The 27,983-nt window shown below is 38.8% G+C and overlaps 4 protein-coding genes across 5 annotated transcripts; 3 read left to right on the top strand and 1 right to left on the bottom strand.

Annotated features, from left to right (window-relative positions):
* Nucleotides 1–9: 9 nt before the first annotated feature.
* Nucleotides 10–14,023, top strand: LOC114522222 (nuclear RNA export factor 1-like). The gene is made up of 22 exons (XM_028542859.1): nucleotides 10–168; nucleotides 1,189–1,435; nucleotides 1,791–1,890; nucleotides 2,212–2,295; nucleotides 2,664–2,870; nucleotides 3,536–3,605; nucleotides 3,730–3,818; nucleotides 4,921–5,028; nucleotides 5,328–5,443; nucleotides 5,772–5,808; nucleotides 6,214–6,282; nucleotides 6,976–7,031; nucleotides 9,428–9,488; nucleotides 10,232–10,281; nucleotides 10,409–10,470; nucleotides 10,826–10,941; nucleotides 11,071–11,113; nucleotides 11,643–11,706; nucleotides 12,180–12,237; nucleotides 12,490–12,675; nucleotides 13,067–13,128; nucleotides 13,558–14,023. Exons 1-22 carry the CDS (start codon nucleotides 84–86, stop codon nucleotides 13,655–13,657), a joined length of 2,070 nt encoding a protein of 689 aa, XP_028398660.1. The 5' UTR covers nucleotides 10–83; the 3' UTR covers nucleotides 13,658–14,023.
* Nucleotides 14,024–14,344: 321 nt separating this feature from the next.
* On the top strand, nucleotides 14,345–19,145 carry LOC114522341 (nacrein-like protein). 2 transcript variants are annotated; one of them, XM_028543008.1, is made up of 8 exons: nucleotides 14,345–14,485; nucleotides 15,950–16,017; nucleotides 16,640–16,705; nucleotides 17,154–17,491; nucleotides 17,580–17,672; nucleotides 18,042–18,108; nucleotides 18,283–18,452; nucleotides 18,632–19,145. In XM_028543008.1, the coding sequence occupies exons 2-8, from the start codon at nucleotides 15,951–15,953 to the stop codon at nucleotides 18,731–18,733; spliced, it is 903 nt and encodes a 300-aa protein (XP_028398809.1). In that variant the 5' UTR covers nucleotides 14,345–14,485; nucleotide 15,950; the 3' UTR covers nucleotides 18,734–19,145. The 2 variants fall into 2 exon arrangements, with proteins under 2 accessions (XP_028398809.1, XP_028398811.1); XM_028543010.1 differs by lacking the exon at nucleotides 14,345–14,485 and having other exon boundaries at nucleotides 15,866–16,017.
* A 62-nt stretch (nucleotides 19,146–19,207) lies between these two features.
* Nucleotides 19,208–21,373, bottom strand: LOC114522340 (transmembrane protein 26-like). The gene is made up of 5 exons (XM_028543007.1): nucleotides 21,145–21,373; nucleotides 20,795–20,891; nucleotides 20,550–20,691; nucleotides 20,216–20,406; nucleotides 19,208–19,671 (listed from the first exon to the last, which is right to left on the bottom strand). Exons 1-5 carry the CDS (start codon nucleotides 21,342–21,344, stop codon nucleotides 19,246–19,248), a joined length of 1,056 nt encoding a protein of 351 aa, XP_028398808.1. The 5' UTR covers nucleotides 21,345–21,373; the 3' UTR covers nucleotides 19,208–19,245.
* A 562-nt stretch (nucleotides 21,374–21,935) lies between these two features.
* On the top strand, nucleotides 21,936–27,152 carry LOC114522270 (tudor domain-containing protein 1-like). The gene has a single exon (XM_028542917.1). The coding sequence runs from the start codon at nucleotides 22,064–22,066 to the stop codon at nucleotides 26,531–26,533; it is 4,470 nt and encodes a 1,489-aa protein (XP_028398718.1). The 5' UTR covers nucleotides 21,936–22,063; the 3' UTR covers nucleotides 26,534–27,152.
* The last annotated feature ends 831 nt before the right edge of the window (nucleotides 27,153–27,983 follow it).

The raw sequence follows: 27,983 nt of genomic DNA, 5'->3' as shown, positions 1-27,983 counted from the left end.
CAGCGTTCATTTTTCGGCCATATTGGATTTCCTAATTTCGAATATAAATTTTTGGAAGAAAAGATTACTTTGAATGAAGTAAAATGTCAAATGCGTTGTTCACCAAGGCTCTTAAAGGAGCTGGTTTTTCCATAACTACATCGAAGGAAGGTGGTCGTTCCTTTCGTGGTAAGTTTTTATATTAGAATTTAGAAAGTCAGATATATTTTTGTACTACAGCTGATGAAAATTTCAAACTGTAAAACATCAAAATAGTACAAAATCTTCGACAACTCAAATTCAAATGTTATTTTTTGAATATTTTTGCAGTGAATATTGCATTTTGTCTGTAGCCTGTAGACGAGGTTAAAAAACGTCGAAGTGAGATCTGTTTTAGCAATTAAAATTCAAATTTACAAAAACCCTTTTGAAGTGAAGTTAAAGATATGTTGTAAGCTATTCATAATCAGTTCTGTCTTTGCAAAACAACATATCAAACTTGTATACAAATAAGCTGGGCATCTCAGGAAATATAAAAAGTTAACACAAGAGATAACAAACACTGTGTAACAAACACTTGGTACCTTGTGGATTATGTATTGTTTCCCTTTAACCACTCTTCCATATTTGTATCCCTGTTTTTTATCAATATGTTTCCTCATAAATAAATAACTTTGCTTATTTCTGTTTATCAATATGTTTCCTCATAAATAAATAACTTTGCTTACTTCTGTTTATCAGTATGTTTCCTCATAAATGAATAATTTTGCTTATTTCAAAATAGTTTGCAAAATGGTGGTTGAATAATTTTTGTCTTCACTCGTTCACATTTCATTGCATGCGCACAAGTACCATGACCATTGAACATCTAAGGTGCATGACATAGAGTGTGGGCAACTTTCAATTCCGCTATGTTTATAAAAATACCTGAGTATAGTAAATGAATCTTCCAGTGGAATTAGCAACCTTGCACGATGATCTAGCACCCTGGCTTGGTGATAATCATTGAATATATTATCTGTTGGAGAATCACTTGTAATAATTACCGCCTTCTTCTTTAAAAATAGTGCTTATTGTTGTCCAATCCCAAAGGAGGTTCTCAGTGGGCTGATTCGAAAGTAATATGTCTTCATGCCCAACAGACAATGAAATATCATCCAACAAATAGTTGGCTTGCGGAATAAAAAAAATCTAAGCATTCTGTTCTAGATGAGCATGATGACAGAACAAGTCAACCTTCCAGAGGTGGGGGCAAATACTCACGTGGCTCAACCAGAGGTAGTCGAGATCATTGGAGGGGTTCAAACAGGGGGAGACGTGGCAACAGAGGTCGGGGTAGACCAAGAGGGAGAGGTCGTACAAAAAATTGGCACTCTAGCGGGGAATCACAAGGGGAGAGTGAATTTCTTGGTGATGAGGATGGTGATGTCGACATGGAATCTGGGAGTGGGAGATAGTAAGTGCTTCGTAATTACTTATGTGTTTCATTAAAAAAAAACTACAGCCAATAATCAGGGTGCTTTTCTACATGAATTTATTAAGACTTGTTGAACATTAATTGAGTGAACAAGACAGTACCAGTACGTAGTTTCTTGGGAGTATGAAATTTATTTCTGTATTAGAGAATCACTGATTTCTCATCTTGAAAATCTTCTATACAATACATGACAAACATCATATTTTGTTTACTAGGTATAGCCTGTGTGTAAACCTTTGGGTTTACCCCTTTCATTTGTCTCTTATGTCTTAGTTGCCCAGACAGTCTGTTGTAACTCTTTTCTACTTGGCCACCTAATATTTTTTTACTCCAGCACACCATATGCCAGGCCTTCATATCGTCAGGGAGGAAGTAAGTTTACCAACTCAAGAAATGATATGAATCAGTCTGGTGAAACATGGAATAAAATTACGGTAAATTATTACGCCAAAATCTGTTATGTACCAATTGTCAACTCAACTTGAAATCTATACTGGAAGAATAGAAGCCCAATTAGAAACACATGAAACTTATTTCATGCAACAAAATGGGAAAAGTGAAAGTGAGAGATGTGAGAGAAGTTTTTGATTTGCTATGTTGGTGCAAGGCAATCCTAGTCCTAGGAAGATTTGTGTACATAACTACATGTTTCAACAATCTTCCCTCACTGATAAGTGTTTTAGAGAACCCTAAGGATTCCTAAAGTACCCATAATGTATTGTTGTTCACAGTACTTGTGTCTGTAAATTTATTAGATACCTAATGGCCGAAAACATGAACAGGGATGGTTGTTAAACCGACTTCACAAGTCATGTGAAGTTTCATTCCAACCTGTGGAGGTAAGTTAATCATCTGGCATTAGACAGAGTGATATACTAATTTTTGCTTGTCAATTTAGGCGGGAAGATTTCCGTGTTTCTATAGAGTTAAGGCGATTCTCCATTACGTCCGCTTCGCCCTCCGCTTCGCCCGCGCGGGCGAAGCGCGCTTTGTTTTTCAGGCCCGTCACGGTTGTATGGGCAGAATTTCAAAAGCCGCTTTGCCCGCGCGTTTGAGGCGTACGGTAATGGAGAATCACCTTTACAGAAACACGCTTCTCACCAATCAGCAGGCGCTTATTACAAATGTTATGTAACATGTTACTATAGTCTTATTATAGTCTCCCTAGCCTAATGAGTAATGTTATTTCTGTCTTTTATTTATTCAGTTTCACTTCACTCACGATAACGCGTGTTTTTTTGTGAATGACCAACATTCCGCCAACGCATTACGTTCTCTCAGCGGTTCGATTACCGTACGGGACGGCTCTAAGTTGTTCATTCAAGTACGACCATGTCCACCGCCGAAAATCACAAGCACTGATAGCCCTGATGGTGGTGGCCGCGGCGGATCAATTGACCAGGATATTCTAAAGGTTTGGCTAGTTTTTGTAAAATAATGTTTATTCAGGAGTGTTGGGGCCGGTTATATGAAAGCCGGATAGTGATTTTTTCAATCGCTTTAAAATCGCCCGTTTTTTGCTATAACTTTGATTAAATTTTAGTATTCCTATAAATAGAGGACCTCTTTAACAATACTTGGTTCCATACATGAAATTTATCGCTTTTCGAGCACTTTTAGAACGGTTGAAAAAATCCCTATCAGGTGAATAGCGCTATCCGGCTTTCGTTACAACTCGCCCCTGTACATTATGTGAATCCCTTGGTGACCTCTATGTGAACTGGAACGGTAACCAACAGTTGCCATCTTCAGAGTTGCAAAAAAGCTGCGGGTACGCGGGTGCCACCCGGAGGAAGGTTTGCTTTGACTGAGGCTTGTGAGGAAGGTTCAAAGTTGAACAATCTAATTGATCACATGCATGTACCAAAAAAACGAATATTTCTTTATGCTGGTTGCCACTTGACTCAGTGACGTAACGTCATTTTGAGGAAGGTTCTCAAAACTAGAAATCCCACCGGAGGAAGGTTGAACTCTTTTTGCAACTCTGGCCATCTTTGGAGTATTTGTACGTACTTGCCATTGCAACCGTTGCTGTTCTAAAGTGAGGTTTTCGCTTTAAATTTGTTTCTCTATTTCCAGCAATCTTTAGACACAAGATACGATGGGAGCACAAATAGTCTTGACTTAAGTAATTTTTATCACGACAAAGGTAACTAAAACAATGTCATTACGTTTTGACAAGCTTTGATTTCTTTTGAATTCTTTGTTTAAAATTTATGAACTTCCTCATAGAAAATCAAAGGTAATTCTTTTTCTGTATAATTATTTTTTAGTCCTTAACGATAACCAAGTGCAAAGTGGCTTAAACAAACCTTGGTTACTGGCGACGATTGTTAAACTTATTGAAGAATGCTGTCCACAGGTAGGCTAAAAATCAAATTTTACACTCCATTAATGCGGATAAATATTATTAATTTAAAGCCCGTAATAGTTTTAACGCCCAACAATTTTTTTACTAAAAGCAGTGGAGCTTTAATATTTATCTTCCAAAAAAGCTTCCCTCCCAGCACGTCCTTGGGAACATAATTGAATATATATTGACATAAAGCTACAATACGAACGTTGCAAGGTCGTAATGTTCGTTCCAAAGTTCGAATGTTCGTTCCAAATTTCGAATATTCGTTCCAAATTTCGAATATTCGTTCCAAATTTTGAATGTTCGTTTCAAAGTTCAAATCATCGTTTCAACGTTCGAATGTTTGTTCCAAATTTCGATTGTTCGTTCCAAAGTTCGAACGTTCGTTCCAAATTTCGAATGTTTGTTCCAAAAGTTCGAATGTTCGTTCCAAAGTTCGAATATTCGTTCCAAAGTTCGAATGTTCGTTAATATGTTCGTTCCAAATTTCGAATTTTCGTTCCAAAGTTCGAATGTTCGTTAATATGTTCGTTCCAAATTTCGAATGTTCGTTAATATGTTCGTTCCTAATTTCGAATGTTCGTTCCAAAGTTCGAATGTTCGTTAATATGTTCGTTCCAAATTTCGAATGTTCGTTCCAAAGTTCGAATGTTCGTTAATATGTTTGTTCCAAATTTCGAATGTTCGTTCCAAAGTTCGAATGTTCGTTAATATGTTCGTTCCTAATTTCGAATGTTCGTTCCAAAGTTCGAATGTTCGTTAATATGTTCGTTCCTAATTTCGAATGTTCGTTCTAAAGTTCGATTGAATGAATCTTAAATTTCATATTTTCGAGGCCTGTGATCATATTTTTGTCTGACGATCTCGGAATGCAATATATGTTTGTTCTCTTTTGCGAGAAATAAGGCTAACTTAAGGCTAAATTATATTACTCTCGTAAAACATGCACGTATGTAATTATAAATATGAAGTCGTAAGTTCTAAATTGCAATACGATAAGAATTTCTCCACGTAATCCCTGCGTGCATCCTACTGTAAATCTCATATCCCATCAACAAAGTAATTCTAATTAACGTGCAAATAGCATTTAATTTCTTTCATTATATAGCTGGAGAATCTGGATCTTCGAAGCAACAGAATAGCAAGTCTTGATGCTTTAAAAGATCTACACGACGCCGCACCAAAGCTTTCATCCTTACATCTTGGAGAGAACAGTGTAAGTCGTTTTTTGGAGAAAGAATTGTTAATTCATTGTAAATTTTGAAGTTGGAAGAATTCCCAATTCTAGCATTTTCATGGCTGTATATAAATATAGGGGTCAAAGCAGACTCCACGTTGCAAAAATTTTTGGTTCTACGCAGCATAAATTTCGCTCTTGTAAAATTTAGACTGGCGTATCTAGACAGGCTGTCGACAATATAGCGTAGTGAGAATCGTCTCATAGGAGCTTTAGATAAAAATTGTGCATGTAGTTGGTTTTTGGGCTTGAGCTCAATTTTTATCATTTATTCACAGCTTCGACATATAAATGAATTGAAAAAGATAAAAAATTTGAAAGAACTGAAGGTATTAGTCGTTGATGGCAATCCTCTATGTGACAATTACAGAAACAGTCAAACTGGATATGTCAGGTATTTATTATAGCGCATATATACAGTATTAAGTAGTTTGGAAATCTCGGAAAATCTCAAAACGTTGCATTTAGGGTTAACCGAGTTAAAACGATGGGTTTTATCCGTGTGCATGTATAACGGCGACTCTGGACTTTTGTTTTTGTCCACTGCTCCTGTTCAAGTTGTAGTTCTTGCTATTATGCTTCTATGCAAAAATTTCTTCACGATAAACCTGTCTTTGTGCATGTCTTTCCCACCCAATGCTATACACATTTTGTGAGGTTATTTCCATTTATATATTATCTGAAGCGGTCGAATTTTCAATATTGAATTGTATTTAATATAGTGACATCAGAAGCATATTTCCGAAGTTGTTGTCTCTGGTTAGTTGCATTTTTTTTGTCATATAAAATAAGGCGAAGTTTAAGAGCACATTTCAGTCATAAAAGTGCCTAATTACCACATCAAAAACATGCACATAGCCAACTGCGCTAAGAAGGCAATGTATAAATAATGCCTGGACTCCTTGCAGAAAAAAGGAGGGAAAACATGGAATTTTCACACAGTTAATATATTCCTTCCTGTGTTATATCGCATAAGACGTTCATCCGTTTTTATAAACAGTTTACGACAACACGCATTTTGGCAAATATACATTGCCCGTCGTTTTGATTGAATACGTTGTCCATCCTTATGACAATTATGCGATCGGCATGTAACTGTATGAGTTAAATTCTCCAAAACTGCACGAGGTGCCGAATTTAACCATTCCAAACATGTCTCTTTAGGATAACTGCGAACTTCCGGATCACATTGGTTTTGACATACCTTCATCGACAAATCTACCAGAGACAAAAGTAAGATTATTTTTGCAAACTAAAATTATTTTTGATAAAGTTATTTTTGCATACACCTATCTTTATAGTAGCTTGTTTACTGGAAGAGATTCGGAAAATTAGTGACGTATACTGTTGCATAAGAATTAAAGACGTGCGATGGGATTATGTGAAGTTGCGGTGATTGGTTTGCAACATTTCAAGAGTTGTGAGAATTTTATATGCTGTTTGTTAAAACACCGTATGATCATCGTCGCCCGTCACAACCCCGTAACACACTTCCCACATTACATGGAGTGTTTTCAGCGCGGCTAACCAAGAATCTAAATAAGTCTACTACCAGCCTTTACAAACTCAGCCCGCTGAGGTGTCATAACACAGCCCGGGCTGAAACTTGCCATGTAGCTAATTGAAAAATACTTTGCATGGCCCCGGTTTGCCGGGCTGGCCGGGCTGAAACTCAGCCCAGGCTGAAACTCAGACACCATGTAATCAGCCCTTAATTTAGTCTCAACGGCGTACGATTTGTAAGTTTCTGTGAAATGCATGCAACCCTGCGAAATGCCTGGTGGTCTGACGGCTATGATTAGAGATACGAATATTCGATTTTATCATTGAAATCGTCATCATATAAACTCCTTTGTTGCGTTCTTAATGTAACGTCGTTCACCTAACATCGTTCTTCGACTGAGGCTTAAATCCATTTTCCTTTAGGGAAGTTTTATTCCGGATGAGATCACAAAGAAATTGGTGCTTCCGTTCGTTAAACAGTATGTAGAAATTATTTCCTTACCAATCCTCAGGTATTGTCATTCCATGCAGTCTGTCCCTGAGTAATGTTGTGTAAATGATGTCAGGTTTGTTAAATGTATTTTAGCAGGATAGTATGTCATTTGGCTCTCTGAGGCTCTACCTAGGCAGTTGGCTCTCTGAGCCTCTACCCTGCTAACAACAGCTTCCACTGTCCGCCTCGTTTTCAAGTTATTTATGTGTGACTTTATTCAATTTCGGAGGTGTCTGTTTAGGAATACAAACATGGCTGTATATACACTGTTATGCTCTGCAGAAATAGCCCCCAATGAAAAATTCTAGTGCGATTTTAATATTATTATTTCATTTTGACGAGGTCATGCATTCGATTAATCGATTAGGTACATATTTTCGATTGGTTTCATTTACAATTTACATTATCCTAACGAAATTTTCCCCGAACATACCCTTTTCTACAGAATTAACATATAGGACAAAAGTTGAATACAGTCCGCTCACTAATATTGCATCGTTGTTTAATAAAAGTAGCTAATTTCGCTATCATACGTATGTCTGAAAATCATATTAAAAAAGATTTTTGATTAGGATAAGTTTAGCCTTGACAAGAAGCCTCTATATATTGAAAATTTCCATGTCTATAACGAGAAACACAAGCAACCATGCAATTATTTACAAATTGGTTATATGTTGAAATTTTTATGCAAAAATATTTCGGTCTAGCAAATGTCTTGTCTAGCGTCGGATGATTTTACCCGTGGAAATGGCTTTAAAAGTCTGAAATTTTTCCCTAAACATTTTCTGCCCCAAAATATTGTCAGAATGACCGCGCATTTTGTGACATAACGCCCTTGTTATAGAATGTTGAGGAGGCAAGACGCTAAACGAGGGTCGGCTACGCAACTGACATTTTTACTTTCATCATAATAGGTCATCTTGCACCCACCAAAATATCTTTTACCTTTTTCATGTGTTTCATTTAAATTTCCATTCAATCGTTATTTTCAATCTTGTCTGTATCTGTGTTTGTCTAACTGTCCGTCAATAGCTGTCCGTCTTATGCATTGGAGACACATGGATTCTCCGAGCACTGCGTATCTTCTTCTCAGATACAACCTGAACTGTCACGAAGAGCTTGTGGTTTTCACCAAAACCCAACATACGGCTACGAACATGCACTGCCATGCTAGGGTACCCACGACTCGGGACCATCAAATACAGCAGGCAAGCCGTCATAGAACAAGCATCTACCAAAAGTTTCGGCCGGGTCAGGTATTACCATAAAAGGGAGGCGTTTTGACAGCCAGGAATCCCAGGATGCCTGTTTAAACCCGTTGAAAGATGGGGACAAGCATGGTAAAGAAACACCTGCTGCTCCACTTTCACCCAAAATATCCTCGGAGTCAAGCACTCCAGAATCGTGACAATACTTCCTGTAATCTATGTTCCACTATTGTTGATTATTGTTTTTCTGTTCTCGTGTTTTAGTTACGACACAATCATATACGCCACTGTACGTCATTTAAGGCCCTTTATTTTTGTACATATGCATCTTCCATATCGTTAGTCTACAGTCTTTAATATTCGCTTCGCATTATTCGTGTTTAAATGTCACTTGCAATGCTGCTCGTTAGCTTTTCCTGCTTTGAAAGGGGTGTTTCAATTAAAATATTTGTATATATAATATGAGTCGAAAACGGTTCAAATTCGTTCTAATTCGAGGCTAAAATGACGAAAACACCACGTTGAAAGTTCGGAGCAAAGTCGGTGTAATACGTCATGTAAAACTGGATGTGAAATTTTCGCCCACTGATAAAATCATCCGTTAGACAAAGCTGTAGTTTGAAAATACACTTTCAATTACGCTTGGCTACCGTGTATAAGAGTAATACGACTATATATGTACTTGAACGCTTGCAATTGTATAATGCCATAATGTTTGGTCAATCAAAATAAATGAAAAGTTTTTTCTTGTCTAAAATTTGACCTATTAAGGAGATAACCTACTAGGCAGCGCGCAAAAAATTAACACCACCGCTATTGAATTCAATGAAGTAAAAGTCCAACTAGAAGTTTTCTTAGATCAAAATGTTGAGACGTTTCTTGTATATTTCGTTTTGATTGACTAGATGTTTCACTGAACTATATATAATAGTCCAGTAAAGTATAAAACGTGTATATTCGCCATGTTTGCACCCACCCCTCCCCCCCCACCGAAACTGTGGTTTATTAATATCAACGCTCAATACAACTGAGTGTGGATTTACTTCTATAACCATTCATCATCTCTAGTTTTTTGTCGCTTTCCATACTTATCGCGTACGGTGATTTCTTTTGTACAATTTTCGCCCATTATATTCGCTTTTGTTTTTGTCCTTGCATCTATCCAACTCTCTAGGTATTTCGCTGCGTATGACTGTGACAACAGACAAAAATTGCTCGGTGCGTACGATGACGATGTAAGTTCTTGATGCGAAGTACTCTGAAAAATATTTTTCTTTTTAAAACCCCCTGCATGGTAACCACGTGAATATTCGATGCATCTAATATTTGGTCATCATTACTAAGACCTAGGTTATACGACACATTTTGGTCGCGTCAAATGCAATTCAAACAATAGATAATGAGCTGATAAACCTTATTACGCTTCATTATCATCTCATCTATTGTTTGAATTGCATTCGACGCGACCAAAATGCGATGTATAACCTAGGCTTACGCCTGTATTCAAAAAGCATGCTCACACTCATTGAGTGTGACATATAAATTTCGTTAATGCTGATCAATGAAAAAGTTTGAATAGATGGAAAGATATAAGGTAAATCACTGAAAATCAAGCCCCTATTCGGCTCGAAATATACTGCCATTGAAACGTTATGAGAAGATTAAGATCTCCCACTCAACGAGTTTGAGTGAGACAGAGCTTTTAGAATACAGGCGTTAGTGTTTTGAGTTATTCTTACCAACGTTGGTACACGCTGTCCTAAAGAACTATATTGATTTCGCCTGTTGTTAGAATTTGAATGCCCCATATAGCAATATATGCTCAACTAACTATAGTGCACAAAGAATTGCAAAAACTGTCACAATTGCTAGTATTACTCATGCAGTAAACTTATCTTCATACCAGAGAAAACGACATAAACCAACGTGTGCATATTCAAAATGCAATCAAAATTTATATCTTCTACTGTATGTCTAGGCAGTGTTTTCCATGTGTGCGGTGGATTTTAAAAAGGATCGTGGAAATGCGTACGTATTGTTCAAACCCTGTGTGTGTGTGTCCTTGTGTTTATACCACCTTTCTGTTCTGTGATGTTCATGCATACAGTAATTTAGTATAGGTGAGAGCAGAAATGAGTGTGGGTTTGTTTTATAGGTCGACTCTTCTCCCTGTGTATCGCAAGAACAGTAGAAATATAAAGTTTGTTCGTGATTCAGGTTCGTATAATGCTAACGATAATCGCCACCACCCTTTTCCTCTCAAGCCAAGTCGTCACGATTTTCCCTACCTTTCATCCCTTCCCCATATCTCTATGTACAAAACAAAAAAGACTTGTTTATATGGCTCGATCCTACAAACTTTCGCGATACAGTGGTAAATATCGGAAGTAAACTCCATATATCTAAGCAACACTTGCCAGCATTGTAAATTTCACCTATCCCACGAACTTCACGGCCCTTCCACTGTCGTTACCACAGTTCTCACGATTCTCAATCCAGTCTTTTCGCTGCCTGAGATAAGTTGTTGCTTGATAAAGAGTATTTTACTGTATTCACATTTATTATTCCGCAGAGCGGCGGATGGAATTACTCAAAGTATCTCGACTCTCCGTCGTCGCTTTTCTTAATGATCTGCCCTCAACAAAACACGACTTAGAAAGCTTGACAGTTGATGTCAATTTTGTGCAAGTAAGATCTTGCGCGTTGTTGGTAAATTTAAAACAGGGAATTCAGGTTGATCCAGTAGCTTATCCATAGTTATTTGTGCCATATCGCGAAGGTAATACTTAATCGCTTCACAAATTTACCGTTTTGCAGCAAGCTTGTCTTGGGTTTACAGTTTGTGGTCTCTTCAAAGAAGGTGTGTAAAAATTATTTAGATAAAAAGATACACGAAATTGCTTGTTTAAGTCTTGGGGAATTCGCACATCGTGGGCGAGCTGGATACATTGACTGGATGTGTATTACGGGCGTGTGATCTTTAATAGTCTTTGCGACGTATTGCGATGGGTACACTTAGGCCTGTTTCCACTTCAACCGTAACGTAACGTAGCGTAGTTCTTCGTTTTCGAAGTATTCGATCAGAACTAATGGCTTTAAAACAATGAGATACGCTATGTTTGGCTATACGATACGGTTGAAGTTGAAAACGACCAGCCTTTACACTGCTAGTTGTCATAATGATAATAACTTCTTGGGTTACCATTAATATCACCGTTCAAATACACCACATTAAATACACCGTTTCTCCATTACGCATGCATTAATACATGTATCACCGTTGAAATACACATCTTTCGTTCACCCTGTCCATCTATCTCGTAAATGGGAGAACAGTGGCCGTATTGGATGACGTAATTCTCACTGTTTTACAATTCTGTTTGTCATAGGAGATGCAGAGGAACTGAGAGCGTTTACCCGTGCTTTCATTGCTGTTCCTGCCGCGGGAAATTCGTGAGTAGAATCCTAAATTTCCTTCCAGCATGGTAGCTAATAGACCTACCACCAGGTCGCCACTTTACCCTAATGTTGACCCTTTGTATCGAAAATGGCACCATGCATAATTTCGGCATGCAATTTAAGAATGGGTGTTCAGAATACTATTGCTTTCTGTTTCAATAATGCAGATAAACCATGTATGATTTTGTTTTTCGGCAGTTTTTCTCCCTCTAGTTTTCTAATTACGCGTTATATTGTAGGCGATTACAATCAACCGTGAGGTTAGGCTTTTAAGAATGTTATAGATAAATTAAGATATATAGTAACGGGAAAAAATTCCCGCAGGAGGGCTTTCAAAAGCGTCTCGGGGATGTGGCACAGTTACTGCATAAGCTATTGGGTAAAACCAGAATAAAGACTCGGTACGTGTTCTCCATACGTTATGCATATACAGCTAAAGGGTGTTCCATTCTTGTTCACAACTGTAGAATCGCGATTGTCAACGATCAGCTGTTGATACGAAGTCCAACGTTGGGTCAACGAGAGGTTCGTTTGGCAACCCATATTATTGTTTTAGCATTGGTGGCATAAGTTTGGAAAATTGAAAGAACATAGTTCCTACCAATTGATATTTTCGATTCTGCTGTATTTGTTGACATAGGGCCAATAATAAATGATTGTTCTGTATACGAGGAAAAATGTTAGAATGTTAAATTTTGTTAGAATTTGATCCGATCTGACCATTTCATCCCACTCCAGATCAAATGCTGATCCATGTTACCACTTTATTTTATTTAGGAGTTCGCTAAAAGATCATCAGGAATGGGAAACACCGTCGCCTCTCCAAGCATATTCCCCGTTTCAGCGACTCCCGTGTCATCGCCTAATCCTCTCGCTGGCCTCGGTGCTCATGCAGCGGTCACTCCTCAAGCGACCGCCGGTCTTTTGGTTGCTTCAGGCCCAATGGCTGGAATTAATCCGCAGGTATATGACATGGAAAACACCCATATCAAACGCCCATATCTTTTTTTATACGTCGAGTCTGGAAGCTATAGTTAAGTTTCGTATGAGGAAATTATGCTCGGAACCACAGAACAGACAGAAAGGTTTCTTCGACGGTGAACTAAAACTAATCGCATTGCTTTAACAAATAACACGTCCTTTTTTCGAACACACCCTTATATAATCACGGATATCATACGAGCACCCATATCGTTTCTTATTTTACCTGTAGAACATATTTATAGTACCATATATTCTTTGCATATGTTACGCTCTGACATACATAGTCGGCTACAGAGGAAATTTTGTAGTTCACCAGAAGAGCAGTTCTATTGCTTGTTTGTTTAAAATGGTTCCATTTGTTTCTTTTCAGCAACAAGAACTGGTCACCCAGTTCTCGACGCAGTCTGCCATGAATCTCGAATGGTCTTTCAAGTGAGCGATTATTTCTACACACAGTGTTATATATACATATAGGCATTGAAATATACCTTTACACAAACCGGGTGGGAAAGGCGGGATGGGTGGTGATCACAATCAGCCCAGTGATGCACCAAATCTTTCGGTAAACTTTGTTTTAGGGAGATTATCGTGCAACTGATTTATCTTATTTTAACCGTAATTGTATCTTTGTACCCCTGTCTTGCCGCCCCCTGTACCCTTCTTATCCCCTTATCGTAGTTTCACCTGTACCCTTCTTATTCCCCCTATCGTAGTTTTACCCGTACCCTTCTTATCCCTCCTATCGCAGTTTTAACCTACCTTACCCTTCTTTCACAAGACTGTGATGTGGCTGAAAAGAATATCCCCTAGACAAAACATTTACATTACATCCTACAGTCATTTTTGTTGACCGATTTTTAGAGCTCTCTCGGAAAACAACTGGGATTATCAAAAAGCAGCGGAGGTCTTCAAAACTCTTCACGCGCAAAAGAAAATTCCTTCAGAAGCATTCTCGAAGTAGACATGCGCACTAGACTTGAAACATTCAAGTACAGTCTTTACTTTAGCAATCAAAACAGTGGAATTGTTGTTGCAATTTCCATAGCGCCTTAGCACTAAGGAGGTAATGATTTGTTTGGTTTAAGCAATCAGAAACAATAGTTGAGGTGTTTTCTTGACACTTGAGGAAGTACCGAAAACAGTTGGCATGCATATATCCTGATATATGATATATAATGATAGTAGGTACAGATGTATGACCTTGTAAATAGCCATAAAGATAGATTGAAGGCAATATATTTATATTGGCGACCAATCGGACTATATCGATGATCTTACCAGAGTCTTGCGAACATCGCGAACTCCAAAGAATTACTGAGAAATGTATTTCTGAAATTCATCAGCATTTCAATAGACACGAAATTTTGAGTTTAATTTAAACCAAGAGCTTCAGAAGTTAATCGTATCTTAATATTACGTCTGCTTAAAAAGTGATAGGTATAGCTACTTCATGAAAACATACAAAATATTTTGCATATTTTGCCTAAATAGATATTCATGCAAACGTCAAACAAACGTAAATTTACTGCAAAACTTGTCTGGCAGCCATTTTTATCAGACGATGTGTCAAAAACCGAATTTAATCGCGTGTTTATGTTTAAATACCAGCTGACCTGCTAAGATTTTGAAAAGGTCACTCGAGTGAAGTCAATCGTGACCAAATTGCTACATTTAATGCTTTGCTTCTCGATTATAGTCTAGCGAATTACAATATATTATTTCTCCTTTGCCATAAACTTGATGTCAATCTGAAAGCAGTATTTTAAAGAAGATTTCACCGTTGTTGGAGGTAGGAAAAAAATGTTTTTTTATGTTGTTTGCCAAATATATGTCATACTATTCAACTGGAACAAAGTTTACAAAACAATTGCCAGAATATTGTTTAAACAACCAAACATCAGGCTTATTTCACGGCGAATATATAGAACTTCGGTTGAATTTTTGAGCTTTGGAAATCGTTCGTTAGCGAAACTCCAAAGATCTGTCGAAATGTGGATTTTTGCAAAAAGGAGTTGGGGGAATGTAGATTTTAAATATTTTCTAAGCACTTCCTTCTATCGCCATTGTCATTGCATGAAAATATACTTAAAACAATCTGATAATAGCTTTAGGTTTGATGATATATATTTAGTGTTATGATGTTTCGTAGGTTTTAATTTTTATATTTATTTTAATAATGTGTGAATTCAGAGTATACGGCTAGTTAGATTCGTTCTAAATTTGTGGTGTCTGAAAGCGAGGCGACGCGAAGTCTCGGAGTTTTTAATTCCGAACCCAATTTCCCCCGACCCTTAGTTCGCAGAGTAGTATATATGCACCGGCGTTGCACCTTTTCACTGCGTGATAAAGATGAACGTTTAGGATAGTTGGACGCGTGCATGTGTAATAAATAGGATTCAATGTTGATATTGTATTGCTGCCGTCGTGTTGAAAGGTTTTATCTGATTTTGCAATGTGTAAATGTGTCGTGTCAGAGGATATTGTATATGGCCATGCATGCACTAAGATGAAGAACTACAATGTCCTGTGCCAAAGATATTAGTGTCGATTAACACATTCGAGACATGTGTAATCAAGGAAACATTAACATTAGGGTTATTATCGTTTAATGATCAATGATCTCTCTGAACTTTTCGGTGCAGGAATAACGAATAAGGTAAGGTCACGCATTTACATGGCTTGCATGATTCGTGGGCCTAATGCTCACGATGACGATGTGTTTTGAAACGCTTTTATTAACTCATGCAGAGAGATATTAATTTTTTTAACTCCATGCAAAATGGGCAAACATATTTACTTCATAACTTAACTATAAAAACTAATTACCAGAATTACACCGTTAATAAAAACGTAACCTAAATTTCAAATCCCCAATTTCAAATGAAGGTAAAAGGATGTTCAAATCTTAGTTTTGTTTTTAAGATCAGTAGGTCTATTCCTCCGACCTTAAACATGGTCGAGAGGCTATATGACAGACCGTATGTTCGCAGTTGTCATTTTGCAAATGTCTTAAAAGAATTTACCCTTTCAGTGATTCCGACTATTCTATAACCTCGGTTAATTTGCGGCTTCTTTTTGAGTTTTTAACTTTGAAGCATTGTTTATACATAACATGCATGTCAATCAATAAATATAATTCTGACAGAGGCCCTCAGTAGCAGGTATCCGGCCAAGCCTACAAACAAAGTTGAAAAAAAAATTGCTTTTATATTTTTTAGGCCTGTTTTACAAAAGCTCTTATATCTTCATCTAGAATGCGGCTGTTTTGTTCTATTCTTATTTCATTTTACTGCACTTTCACTGCTTTTCCTGCTGCCAAAGGTAAGAATGAAATAATTTTATAATATACTTGATGTTAGGCTAATACTTATATCAAGGACTGTTAAATTTCAAAAGCGATATGAACGATGAAGTAATCGGAAGCAATGATTGCCATTTATTTCTTATATGCTCGCGAAAGGGATCCAGAATGTCGTTGTTTTGAAAGAAGTCGGCAAGTCTGCAGAAGGGGATTAATAAGATTACAACCTCCAACACGATCAACGCATTTTATATCTCATGTATGTCGTCTTTGACGGCCCAGCTTGTTTTGCTCTTATAAATATAATCACCCTATGTCCTTTGAAAAAAACATGGATCTGAACAAGGTCTGTCAGTTTATCTCGTACTCTTCAGTCTTCACGAGACAAACTTTTGTTCTGATAAATATTTTGTAATAACTTTTATCTTATAAATAATCATCATATATATGCCAACCATTTGTCCTATGAAAAAAACAGGGATCTGAACAGGGTCTGTCCGTTTACCTCGCCGGTACTCTTCACGAGATAAACTTTTGTCGTAATAAATATATCGGTTCTTGCGCCAAACGTCTCCACGGATCGATAATGCCCGCGGTTTGATCACATCATCATATGCGAATCAATGCTGTTTGGATTTCTAGGAGCGGATGATTTAGAGAATGTTGACGATGTTCCACCCTGGGGCCACGGAAGAACAAATGATCTGGGTATGAACGCACGCTGTATCGAAAATACTTTAAATGCATGTGCTTACAGATGTAAGATTGGATGAAAAAGGTTTCCCCAGCCTAATAGACCTTTCTCTTTTTATCTTTCAAGCGCGCAACGCGTGATAGTAGTTTATTATTAAGGTCTATTTGAGTTGTGATTTCGCCATGTTCAGGAGCGATTTAGTTTGACAAAGATGCAAAAAGAATCTGCAAGGTTTTCTTACAAACAAAATCGCTTCAAAGCAGAGCGATATATCGCAACTCAAAGTTGCTTGATAATATCAAGCCAATACGGTCACGCATTGCGCGCTTGAAAGCTAAAAGGGAAAAGGTTCTATTGCATGTTTAATATCAAGAGGAAATGAGGAATAGTAACCATAATTTTGGGTTTTCTTAACGCTTTGAATCTTCCAGGAGATTTCGAACTTTCTAATTTCCACTTCAGTGTACGGCGTCGAAGCTTGGAAAAACATATCGAAGATGTGCAGTGGGTTACGACAATCACCGATCAACATAAATCATAACCGGGCGCGAAGAAAGAAAAACCGATCGAAAATCTCCGTGCAATTTACCCTCGAAAACGGTCAGGTTTTCGGCGATTTGGAAAACAACGGTCACTCACCAGTCTTTACAGTGAACGCGTCCCGCGCCTCTGCACAGCTTACGAATGTTCCCAATCATCGCAAGGATATCTTTGTCCTCAAGAAGATATATTTCAGATTCGGCTGTACGGAGATGGCAGGATCTGAGCACCAGTTTGACGGCGCGCCAACACCAGGAGAGGTATGGTGCTGGGACCAGTGTTCCACTGTGCATGGTTATTACATAATAAAATATATACAATTTCTATTAATTGAACTGTTTTTCTTAGATTCATCTTGTGTTCTATAAGGACCAGTATCGTACACTGGATCGAGCGATGAGTAAGACGGATGGTCTGGTTATAATTGCCGTTCTTTTAGGGGTAAGGGTAATTTTTTTTCTTTACGAGAACTACAGTAGCGAAGAGAGGAAGTTCTTTGTCCTGCATGAATCTACTCTCATCATGCACAGATCCCCGGGGATCTTTTATTGCGCTTTGTTGCCCCCTTAACATGCTTTAATGCATACAGCTTTCAGGCTTCGCCATTGTCCAGAGTCCGGACTTCTTCTATTCTATACTCGCAAATCTGTTGGCGGTCCTGGTACAGATTATCAAATTGTAACGCAATTGCTGATAAATTGCTTTGTTAACAGGTTCAGACTTCAGACAAAAGAGCTTTGTATACGACACGTGTTCACTGTTCATATTTTTCTCCATGTAAAATCTATGTTTTTCTTGTAAATGTTCTAGGGCGATCTAAATTACAACAGAGGTCTTACAGATATCACCACACACTTGACTCGGATAAAAGAACCAGGTATTTCGTGAAAGTTCTTCCTTGCCCTCTTAAGGAGAAATGGACACTATTTTTATATAGCTTTAGATGGATTAAGATATTTCTATAGTAAGCATGCCTTATATATAGACGCTTTTGAGGTTGCAAAACGTTTTTATTGCAAATTTATCTCCTCTTAAATATCTCTTGTTTCAGGCAACAAAGTGGAGTTAAAGAATGGCGTGAGACTCTCATATTTAGTGCCAGAACTGACCGAAAATAAACTGAAGTATTACACGTATAAAGGGTCGATCACGACTCCACCATGCTTCGAGAGTGTACGGTGGTTTGTGATGAAGAGTCCTATTGCTGTCACTAAACAACAGGTACAAAATGAAATCTTATCCGCTGCAAGGGAGGGAGGAGGGGGAAGAGGAGGGGGGAAGAGGAGGAGGGGGAAGAGGAGGAGGGAGGGAAGACGAGGGGGTGAGAGGGCGATGTCTCAAAACAAAAAAGTTAGATGTGATACAAATTTGAATTTTGAAAATTTCCTTCTTTGTTCTAGCTGGAAGAGTTGCGTCAGTTGGAAGGTTCAAATGGCAGGATGTGTGACAATTTCCGTAAAGTTCAAAAACTCCACGGTCGATTCTTGTCCCTGTACTTGTAGATAGGTTGTTGGTCAACAGGAAACTAGACCCATCGAAGACACCAACAACCAGATAAGATGATAAAACCTGGCTTCTTCATGGCCTTACCTTGAACTGGACGACATTTGAAATGTTTCAACGTCGTATCACACGTAAAATCTTAGCTTAGAAAGCGAAGCTGAAGGACAAAGACCCGCGAGCTTTCCCTTCGTGATAAAGCGCATTTCTCAATGTTAAAATTTACGTAGAAATTTCATGAACGTTTTAACGAGGAATGATATGCCTCTCTTCTGTCCATAGGCGTTCAGAGAAAAACGTTGAATCTATTCAAAAGACCTGTAACCTACTGAAATAGCCGCGTACGAATATGGATTTAATTACCTGTAAATTTTTTTATACAAATCAAACATGTTTTTATATACAGAATTTGAACCGCCTTAAGTTTTTTGGTTGTCTGTGAAAATATATAACAGAACACGAGTGTTCCTGGGCAAGCGTAGTGGTTCACATACTGGCTCATATACTAGTTTCATCAATTGTAGGCGCATGTAAGAATGCACAATCTGTAGATAAGTAAACTTACTCCTATAGCATTTTTACCAGTAAACAACAAATGAAGATCGGTCGTCACACCGAACTTAAATATCATGATCAGACGAAGTATAAGAAACGGTGCGTCCATCATGAAGATTCCCACGAGAATGTTGTAAAGATCGCCATGAAAACGACTCTTTTTCGCTTTCTGCAACTCTCGAAGTTGCTCTTCGCGTAGTTTAAGGAGAAGTTTGTTTCTCGTTCGAATCTCTTCGTCTTCCAGTCTGTAAGCTTCGAGCAATCTTTTCTGGTTGTGTGCGCGAGATTTCTTCACCAGTTTGTGAAGGTATTTTGGCATGGAGCGGTTCAAAGCCACTTTGTTCGGTGTCTCGTGGTCCTTGCCTGCCGTTTGACTTAGCGTTCGCTAAAAAGGGAAGTAAAACTCAGAATTTGTACCCCCTGGCATACTATATTCCGGTGTATTCGACCTTACCAAGGTCGATCATACCATATTCCGGTATATCTGACCTTTATACCAAAGGTCGATCATACCATATTCCGGTATATTTGACCTTTATACCAAAGGTCGATCATAACAAGTCATATTAATTCCGGTATATTCGACCTTAACATAGTCCATGGTCGAATATACTGCACTCTGGTATATTCGACCTTCACTATATTTTTATCGTATCAGTCTGTTTTATATCATGCAGTTTCCAATGACTAGTTGACCTGGTCAAGTATTATTCTATACATCGGTATCTTTAACAAAGTGCTTAACAAGAAAGCCAGTTTTATTTATTGCCAAATTCGTACTCATTTTTTTGTGCTTGTGAAATTTCGGATTTCAGTCTTTATCCGTCCCTGACGCATACATAGATTCAAGTCATTTGAATAGCTTCCCTACGATTTTAGTAATTTTTCTTTTCGGCAACTCTAAAATTAATACTCTATGTAAGACTTACTGATCTGCCTCTCATATTTTTTACTTCCATCTTTGTTTCGCGCAATGGATCATGATCGGCAACGGTCTCGGCGGTAGCCGTTCTCACGAAGGCAAACTGAAGAACACTCCAGGTGTACGTACAAAGTACGGCGATATACAGATCCTTATTCAGGCGAAGCTCTTTCTTGTCGTCAAAAACTTCGAATAGTTCTGTAAGAAAACAGATTTTCAGCAACTTTGGTTTGCGCTATGGGGCAATCGGTGTTGTATTACTTCACCAGGGTTGACTCTTTGCGGGAAAACTTCAAAATACGTATTCTTTCAAGCACATTAAATGTTGCTTGACTTCCTACCCATAATGTCAGCTGCTGTGCCAACATACGTAAGCAACAATGCAGACAGTTGATCTCTGGTTATCTTTCCTCTTGGAAGAAGCCAACGGCCTGTGATTATTACGATAATTAAACCTAACTCGGAGAATTTTTGACTGAATTCCTATAAAAAGTTCAAAGGATAGGTTGCCAAAGGTTCTAATAAACCGTGACATGAAATTTCACGAACTAGCACTTGTTACATCAAACATTCGGTATTGACTTACAAAACTGTTTTCATTTTGGTCTTCCAACATAGCCATTTCGACAGCCCAAATTAGCGACAGTATTGTGAGAAGATAACACAAACCTCCTGGCCAGACACTAAATAATGATCATGTATGTTAACACAAGGTAAAAACTCCAGACTGATTAGAAAGACAAGGTCGCCACTCTGAGTTGTGTGTGAACACTTCATATTGGCATGCATGGATAGTGTGCGGCTATGCGCCTCACAAAAGTCAATAATTTGGCTTCTATCTAGCCTTCGTGCTGTGCAGATGTAACGAGGCATAAACTATACTATTGAGGTCACTGTAGCAAACTACCAAAAAATACCCAAAGCCGGGCGACTCACTATTTGTATTCTAATCCTTTTCTTCTGATCAAAGTGTAAACACTTTCGCTGACCAACAGCAACAATCCGAAACAGTACAAGACGATGTAACCAAACTTGATTTCATGAACTTCGCGTAATTTTACCAACGTTAGGATCGCATGGGTCACGAAAAGGGCCCTGGTAAAGACCGCGTTGAATATACGAAAGAATAGAGACATTTTGACCGCACTTTTTTCTTCACCTACAATTTATCATGTATTACGTTGCTAAGTAACACCGCAGCTCCTCATTAAATGATCGTTAAAGCCGTTAATAGGCAGCAATTAGTATTCTAATGAGGTTATAATTATTGGTTGTGTTCATTGATGTGACCACCGGCAGAGGAAATAATAGATACAGAGATCTAACTGGTGTACCCACTTTTTCAATGCGCATGCTAGGCAAGTGCCTGAGATGGAAAGTATAAACACTCAAGCAAAGTCAGCACAGAGTAGACGACAGATCAATGGATTTATCTGTATTATTTACTCTGAGTGTCGACAGACACTTGCCGAGCATGCGCAGTTGCTTACTTTTAGCTCACGCGCGCAAAAAAGGTGGGTACATAAAAGCGTCACTTTTAGTTACTGTGCGCAAGCTAGTTATATCTCTGTATCTATTACTTACTCTGTGATGTGACAAACATTTTAGAATATAACAAGTGTGGGTTTTGAATTCGAAGGTGATAGTTAATAGTATGCATTACATGAAGTAGTGCGATTAATCGTGAACTGGCGTTCACTTTCGGTTCTTGTCGGTAAAGTTTTCCCTGCCTCGGTACAAATTCGGAAACACTTCGTGTCTTCGTGCAAAGCACGTTGTGTTTTGGTATTTTTCGTTTGCAATTTGCATTGAAAAATGTTTTAAATTGTCATGTTTTAACAACGATTCTTTCATTATGCAGCGCGTACAATTTTGCGAAAGCTGCTGCAAACCGTACGCTTTACAAGGCTCCGGAAAACCAGTTGGACAACGTATTCCAAAGTTGTTGGATTGCTCGCATACGTTTTGCCATGGTTGTGTCACCAAACTTTCTGGATCAAACTCGCGTGGTGTTAAATGCCCAACTTGCGAAGAGCAAACTCTGCTGTCAGGCGGTAAGCAAAGCATTAAAGATTTACCTACTAATTTGTACATTCTCGGTATTTTGATCAACAATGTCAGGGCAAATATTGAAAAGGACATTTCAAAAGGAGAACTGACAGATTTTGAACTGGAGAAAAGTTGTGTTATTGCTAATTCTTGTGGGGGGGCAACCGTTGCCAGGGGGGTGACAGCTGGGGAAGGGTCCCCCAGAGAAGAAACTGTGGAAACTTGTGAAGAATGTTGCACAAATGCAGCTGTTAGCCAATGTAAGAAGTGTGAAGCTATATTTTGCGAGAGCTGCTTTAACACTGTACACTCTTCATCTCGGACACTGCGCTTGCATGAAGCTACCCCTATTGAATTTGTCTGTCAAACTGGAGGGTTGATTCAGACCTGTGAGATTCACGAGGGGAAAGAGCTAGAGTTTTATGACCAAACAGACAAAAAACTCATATGCTCATTATGTATAGTAACCCCCCATTACCAAAGCCTTGAAATAGTTCCTGTCCATATGTTGACTGATGAGATTACAGAAAAGCTCAAAGAAAGCCTTCAAAAAGTTAAGAGTGTTGATGCGCAATTGAGAAAGTCTAAAGGAATGCTCATGTCACAGTTGCCAAAAATTAAAACTGAGTTCAGTGAGACTGTGCAGAATATTCAACAGCATTTCCAAGATTTGCATACAAAGTTGCAAGCAAGAGAAGTGAACCTTATCAAAGAGGTGAGAGGTGCATTTTGTAACCAAAGTTTCCAGGTTGATGTAGCCAATGAAATTGATCAACGTAGTGAGGAACTTTCTAAGTTGATTAAGGAAGTTACTGTGGCTCTTTCAACCCCATCAATGGTCATGGAAAATGGTGAAACCCTTTTGTCTAGAATGGTTAACTTGGAGGATGTTGCTTGCATACTCTCTGACTCATTCATGCAAGATCGTATTAAGATTTCTTACCCCAGAGACTTTCAAGACACATTGAAATCCTATGGGACCATTATTCCTGAAAGCTGTGATGTAAAGCTTAAAAGAATTTCTGAGCAACCCAATGAAATAATTCATGAAAACAATGCCCTTGAAGCAGCTGCTCCTACAAATGAAAAGTCTGAAGATGCATCTTCTTCAAACGCATCACAAACTGGTGGTGGTTCTGCTATACTTACTATGCCATCTCGTCAAAATTTAGTCAACGTTTCACACATTGTTACCCCCTGTAACTTTTACATACAGCATGTTGCTGATCAAGATAAACTAAATAGTCTTATGGATGGCATTCACAATCACTGCGAAAGAGCTAAGGGTAGTAATGATGCTGTCAGGACCACCAAAGTTGGAGATCTTGTTTGTGCGAAGGGTGATGGTGATGAGTGGTGGTACCGTGCCAGAATTATTGGTGAAGAACAGCAGGCAAGTGTACCAAAAGGCCGTAGCCATCCTATACCGAAAGTTAAGGTTTGCTTCATTGATTATGGCAACACAGCAATGGTGCCTCTCAATAGGCTTCGCAAGATACCATCCAAGTTCATTGATCTTCCAGAACTTGCTACTAACTGTTCATTGGTAGATATTGTTCCCCCTGGAAAGTGCAATACCTGGCCTAATGAGTCCATTAAAGCATTTGGCAGCATGATTCGTGACAAACACCTCCTTATGGCTGTTGTGAGGAAAAGTGGTGGACAGCTCATTGTTGATTTGAAGAGTCCAGATCAAGATGGAAGCATTGCAGGTGACAAGCCTGCATCAGTTCGAGATGCACTTGTTTTCCTTGAAGTTGCAAACTTCACTAGTCCAGCGTCAGTGCAAAACCCTGAGGTTGCATTCCCAGTTCGTACCTACCCAAAAGTCACATTGCCTGAGGAAGGGGCGAGTCTACAAGTGACAGTTGCCGAGGCTCAGTCTCCTGAGGATATTTATGTGGTTAAATATGATGAAAAAGAGTACGAAAAAATGCTGATTATCCAACAACAGATGATGGATGTTTATAACTCAATGAATGGTGATCAGTGGCAGATAGGATGGCCATACAAAGATATGGTTTGTGCTGCAAAGTACAGCAACGATCAGAATTGGTACCGTGCTTTGGTTACAGATGTTTCCTCTGACAAGCATGTGCAAGTGTTCTTTGTTGACTTTGGCAATTCTGAAGAGTTGCCATTCAACAAGATTCGTCGTCTTCCAGATCATCTTGCAAAGCTGCCAGGACAAGCGATGAGATGTCGTTTGGCAATGGTCGAACCTGTCAATCCAGAGGAAGGTTGGTTGAGTGAATGCAAAGACTTCCTGTATGAGAATTGTTTCCAACATCCATACCAAATGAAAGTCCTTGAAGTTGAAGCGCATGGTGATCAGCCCATGTCTGTTGTTTTGTATCTTCCACAACCCCATCAGACGTCCCTGAACCAATTGTTGGTCGTTAATTCACATGCAGTGTTGTCTTCATCAGCTGATTCCGCATCCCTCGAGACGGCAGATGTGGTTGAACCATCTTCACCAGCCAGCAATGCTAGTACAAGAATGAGCGAGACAGATACTGATGCTGCAATCATTGGAACTGAGGGGGGAAGATTACTTTATCCACAACGGTTATCATACAAACCAGTTGATATGCCAGAGGGCAACCAATTCCAGTTTCTGGTAACATTTGTTGAAAAGGATTGTATAATATCGGGCGTTCAGCCTGATAAACGTGATAATTCCCTGGCAGATTTAATGTTGCATATGCGAAACACGTGTAAAGACACAGATGACCCACCAGTCACCCAAGATCAGTTGTTCTTCAATCAACCTTGCTGTGCCAAGTATTCCGATGACAATCACTGGTATCGAGCACAAGTAATTGGTTTCCCCGCGCCATCCACAGTGTTGCTGGATTATGTTGATTTTGGTAACAAAGAGGAAGTACCGCTTGAAAATATCAGTCTTAAGGGAGCATTTCTGGATATACCGAAGCAGTGTATCTCGATTCAGCTCGAAGGTCTGCCTAGAACACCGGTTGAACAAGAGAAAGTTTCCAAGTTACTTGAAGGATTGTTGGTTGGTCAGACGTGTAAAGCAGCGAGGTCAGCAAATGTTGTCGTAGATGGCGTTGTCAACATTGAACATTTGACATTGCCTGATGGACGAGACGTTGTTGCCACTGCCAGAGAGATGATGTCTAAACAGAATCCTGACGAACTTGAGGAAAAGCCTGTTTTAAGTCAGTCACGCAAGCAGCAAACCCATTTGGAGAGTCCACAAAGTGAAAGAAGAATGAAAAGGAGAGAGAATCCTCGTTTAGCAAGATCGATACTTGCGGATACTGTTCTTCCTGCCGAGGGCGTACCGTTTGATGTTGGCGTCACCCAAATCAACTCGAAAAATGTTGTTTTTCTGCAAAGAGAAGTTCCATGCGAAGACAGACCTAAGTTGGCTGACGGCTTTGATCCTACTCATGTAGTCGCTTGTAATCACATACAACAGCTGCTGAGCATGTCTAACAGGATCAACCTGAAGAACTATTTTAATGGTAAACCAGGTCTCGATAAAGTTTGGCCCAACATGTTGTGTTGCGCGAGATACACAGAGGATGATTTGTGGTATCGAGCTCAGATTATTCGTGTCCTGTCGAATGTTCAGGTACAAGCTCGTGTGCTTTACGTTGATTATGGAACATCGGAGGTAATCGGATTGGACAGAATGAAGCCATTCCCAGCTGAGTTGGCAGCACTCCCAAAACAAGCGTTCAAATGCACTGTCGTCGGATTGGGTGACGAAAATTATGAAATTGGTGATCACAGCTGTGGTGCTGGTAATGATGAAGATGATGGCGATGACAGTGATGATGATGACATCAACTTATTGGCTAATGCAGTGGTTGGTAAAAAGCTAATCTGCAAAGTTGTTAGCTTTGGACCACCAGTTGTTGTCGAACTGTATGAGAGAGTGCTTATCGATGAGTCGTATCAGGATATACCGATCAGCCAAACACTATCAATGCTTGATGATGTGACTTCTGATCGCGACAGTGATGTTATTGAGGAGACTCAGGAAAGCGTGGAGCTCAATGAAAATGAGGAAAAGATTGCAGAAGCTGCAAAAGATGAATGTGAGGATGACTTCACCGTCGATGTTAACCCGGAGGGTGATTGGTATTCGGAATGCGAAGAATCGTTTGTCAAATATGATCGCGAGGGAATGGCGACTCGGCCGCAGCTATTGACACCAGCTCAGTTCTTTTTGAAGAAGGAAGGTAATACGGTGGAGAATGAGGAGAAATCTGTCGAGGTTGAAGAAGAATCTGAAGTTGATTGAACATGGACGAGGCAAATATTGCCTTATTAAACAGTCCAAGATTCTTTGAATTGTTCGCTTGTTGACATCACGTTTCGATGTGTTAGTGTGTAATGGAACTTTGTTTTGTTCTTTTGTTTCGTTTTGGAAACATTGTTGGGATGTATGTCGCACTTCCGACAACCAAGGTGACATTTTTCCTTGGATATTAGTTGTTAAAAAAATTGTTTTTGTCATGAAGTTCAGGAAGAATAGCCATCCTGGCGAGGCCATTTGCAAAAAAAAATTCGAAACAGCGTGTCTAGTTCTTGGAATGTTTGGATCGAAATCAATTCAATTTGTGAATAGGGATTATTTTCGGCCACCGTTGTTTCTCATCTTCACTTTCGTTATGATAACTCCACACCTGGGCTGCTCACCGTTTATTCTGGGGAATCGGAAATTCCGGTTGCAAAAGAAAATGGTACAAGGAATTTCAATCGGAAATTTCCGAACTGTTCGATCGAAATTGCTTGTACCATTTGATTTTCTGACCAAAATTGCTAATTTCCCAAGGTAAATGGTAAGCACTCCTGACCTCATCATGTGTATATTTGACGATGATGTAAAAATCATTCCTGTCAATAAAAAGTGTTTTAACTGAAGGCCTGCGCACACCAGAGCTATGTGCTTAGCAAAAAGTCATTCGTGGCCATTGGCGTAAGCCAGTTGTTCTCGTGTGCGGGTGACTTTCCCGGCGACTTTAGTCATTCGTGCCAAAAGTAGCTGGAAAAGTAGCTCGCACAGGAGAACAACTGGCTTACGCCAATGGCCACGAATGACTTTTTGCTAAGCACTGTAGCTCTAGTGTGCACCGGCCTTAAGGTAAGACAAAACTTTTTACCCTTTACCGAAGCGTGAAAGCTTTCCCGATACCTTATTCGGCGTAATGTTTATTTATATTTTAAAAAGCTACTGGGCCCAGTCCTTAGTTAAATCCCATACGCGAGGAAGATAATTGCAGACGAGGTTAAATTTCATCGTGAATTGCGAAAAAAAAATGACCCAAGCTTTTCATAAATTGTTTCATTAATTGTTTTGCAAATGGCCTACAAATAAAAATTGTTTGGTTAATGGATATTTAGTGAGACATTGCACTAGTGGCTATTCATATGTTGTTATTTATGTGTTTGTTTAAAGACCAATTAGCGCTAAATCTGGTTGAACTCTTGTAAATTAAATTTCTTTTGAACTGCATACAAATTTTTTGAGCGTTTTCAAAATCGTTTTGTGTTGTTTATCGTTTTGGCGCACTGTTTACACGACCAAAATAGAAAATTTGCTCAATACATCAAGGTGGAAGTCAAGTTAAGTCTGTGCATGGGTTCTCTTCAGTCGTAATAATGTTAGGTCCTCAGATAAAAGTTTTGCCCAAATTTCTCATGTTTTGAATTTTTCTCATCAAAAACACTAGTTCATATTTGTTTAAAGG

This window comes from Dendronephthya gigantea, unplaced genomic scaffold, assembly GCF_004324835.1.
Source record: "Dendronephthya gigantea isolate DGI-Jeju-01 unplaced genomic scaffold, DenGig_1.0 000022F, whole genome shotgun sequence".
NCBI classification, from domain to species: domain Eukaryota; kingdom Metazoa; phylum Cnidaria; class Anthozoa; order Malacalcyonacea; family Nephtheidae; genus Dendronephthya; species Dendronephthya gigantea.
Note: the sequence above shows the minus strand (reverse complement) of the source record. Positions and strands in the feature narration are given on the sequence as shown.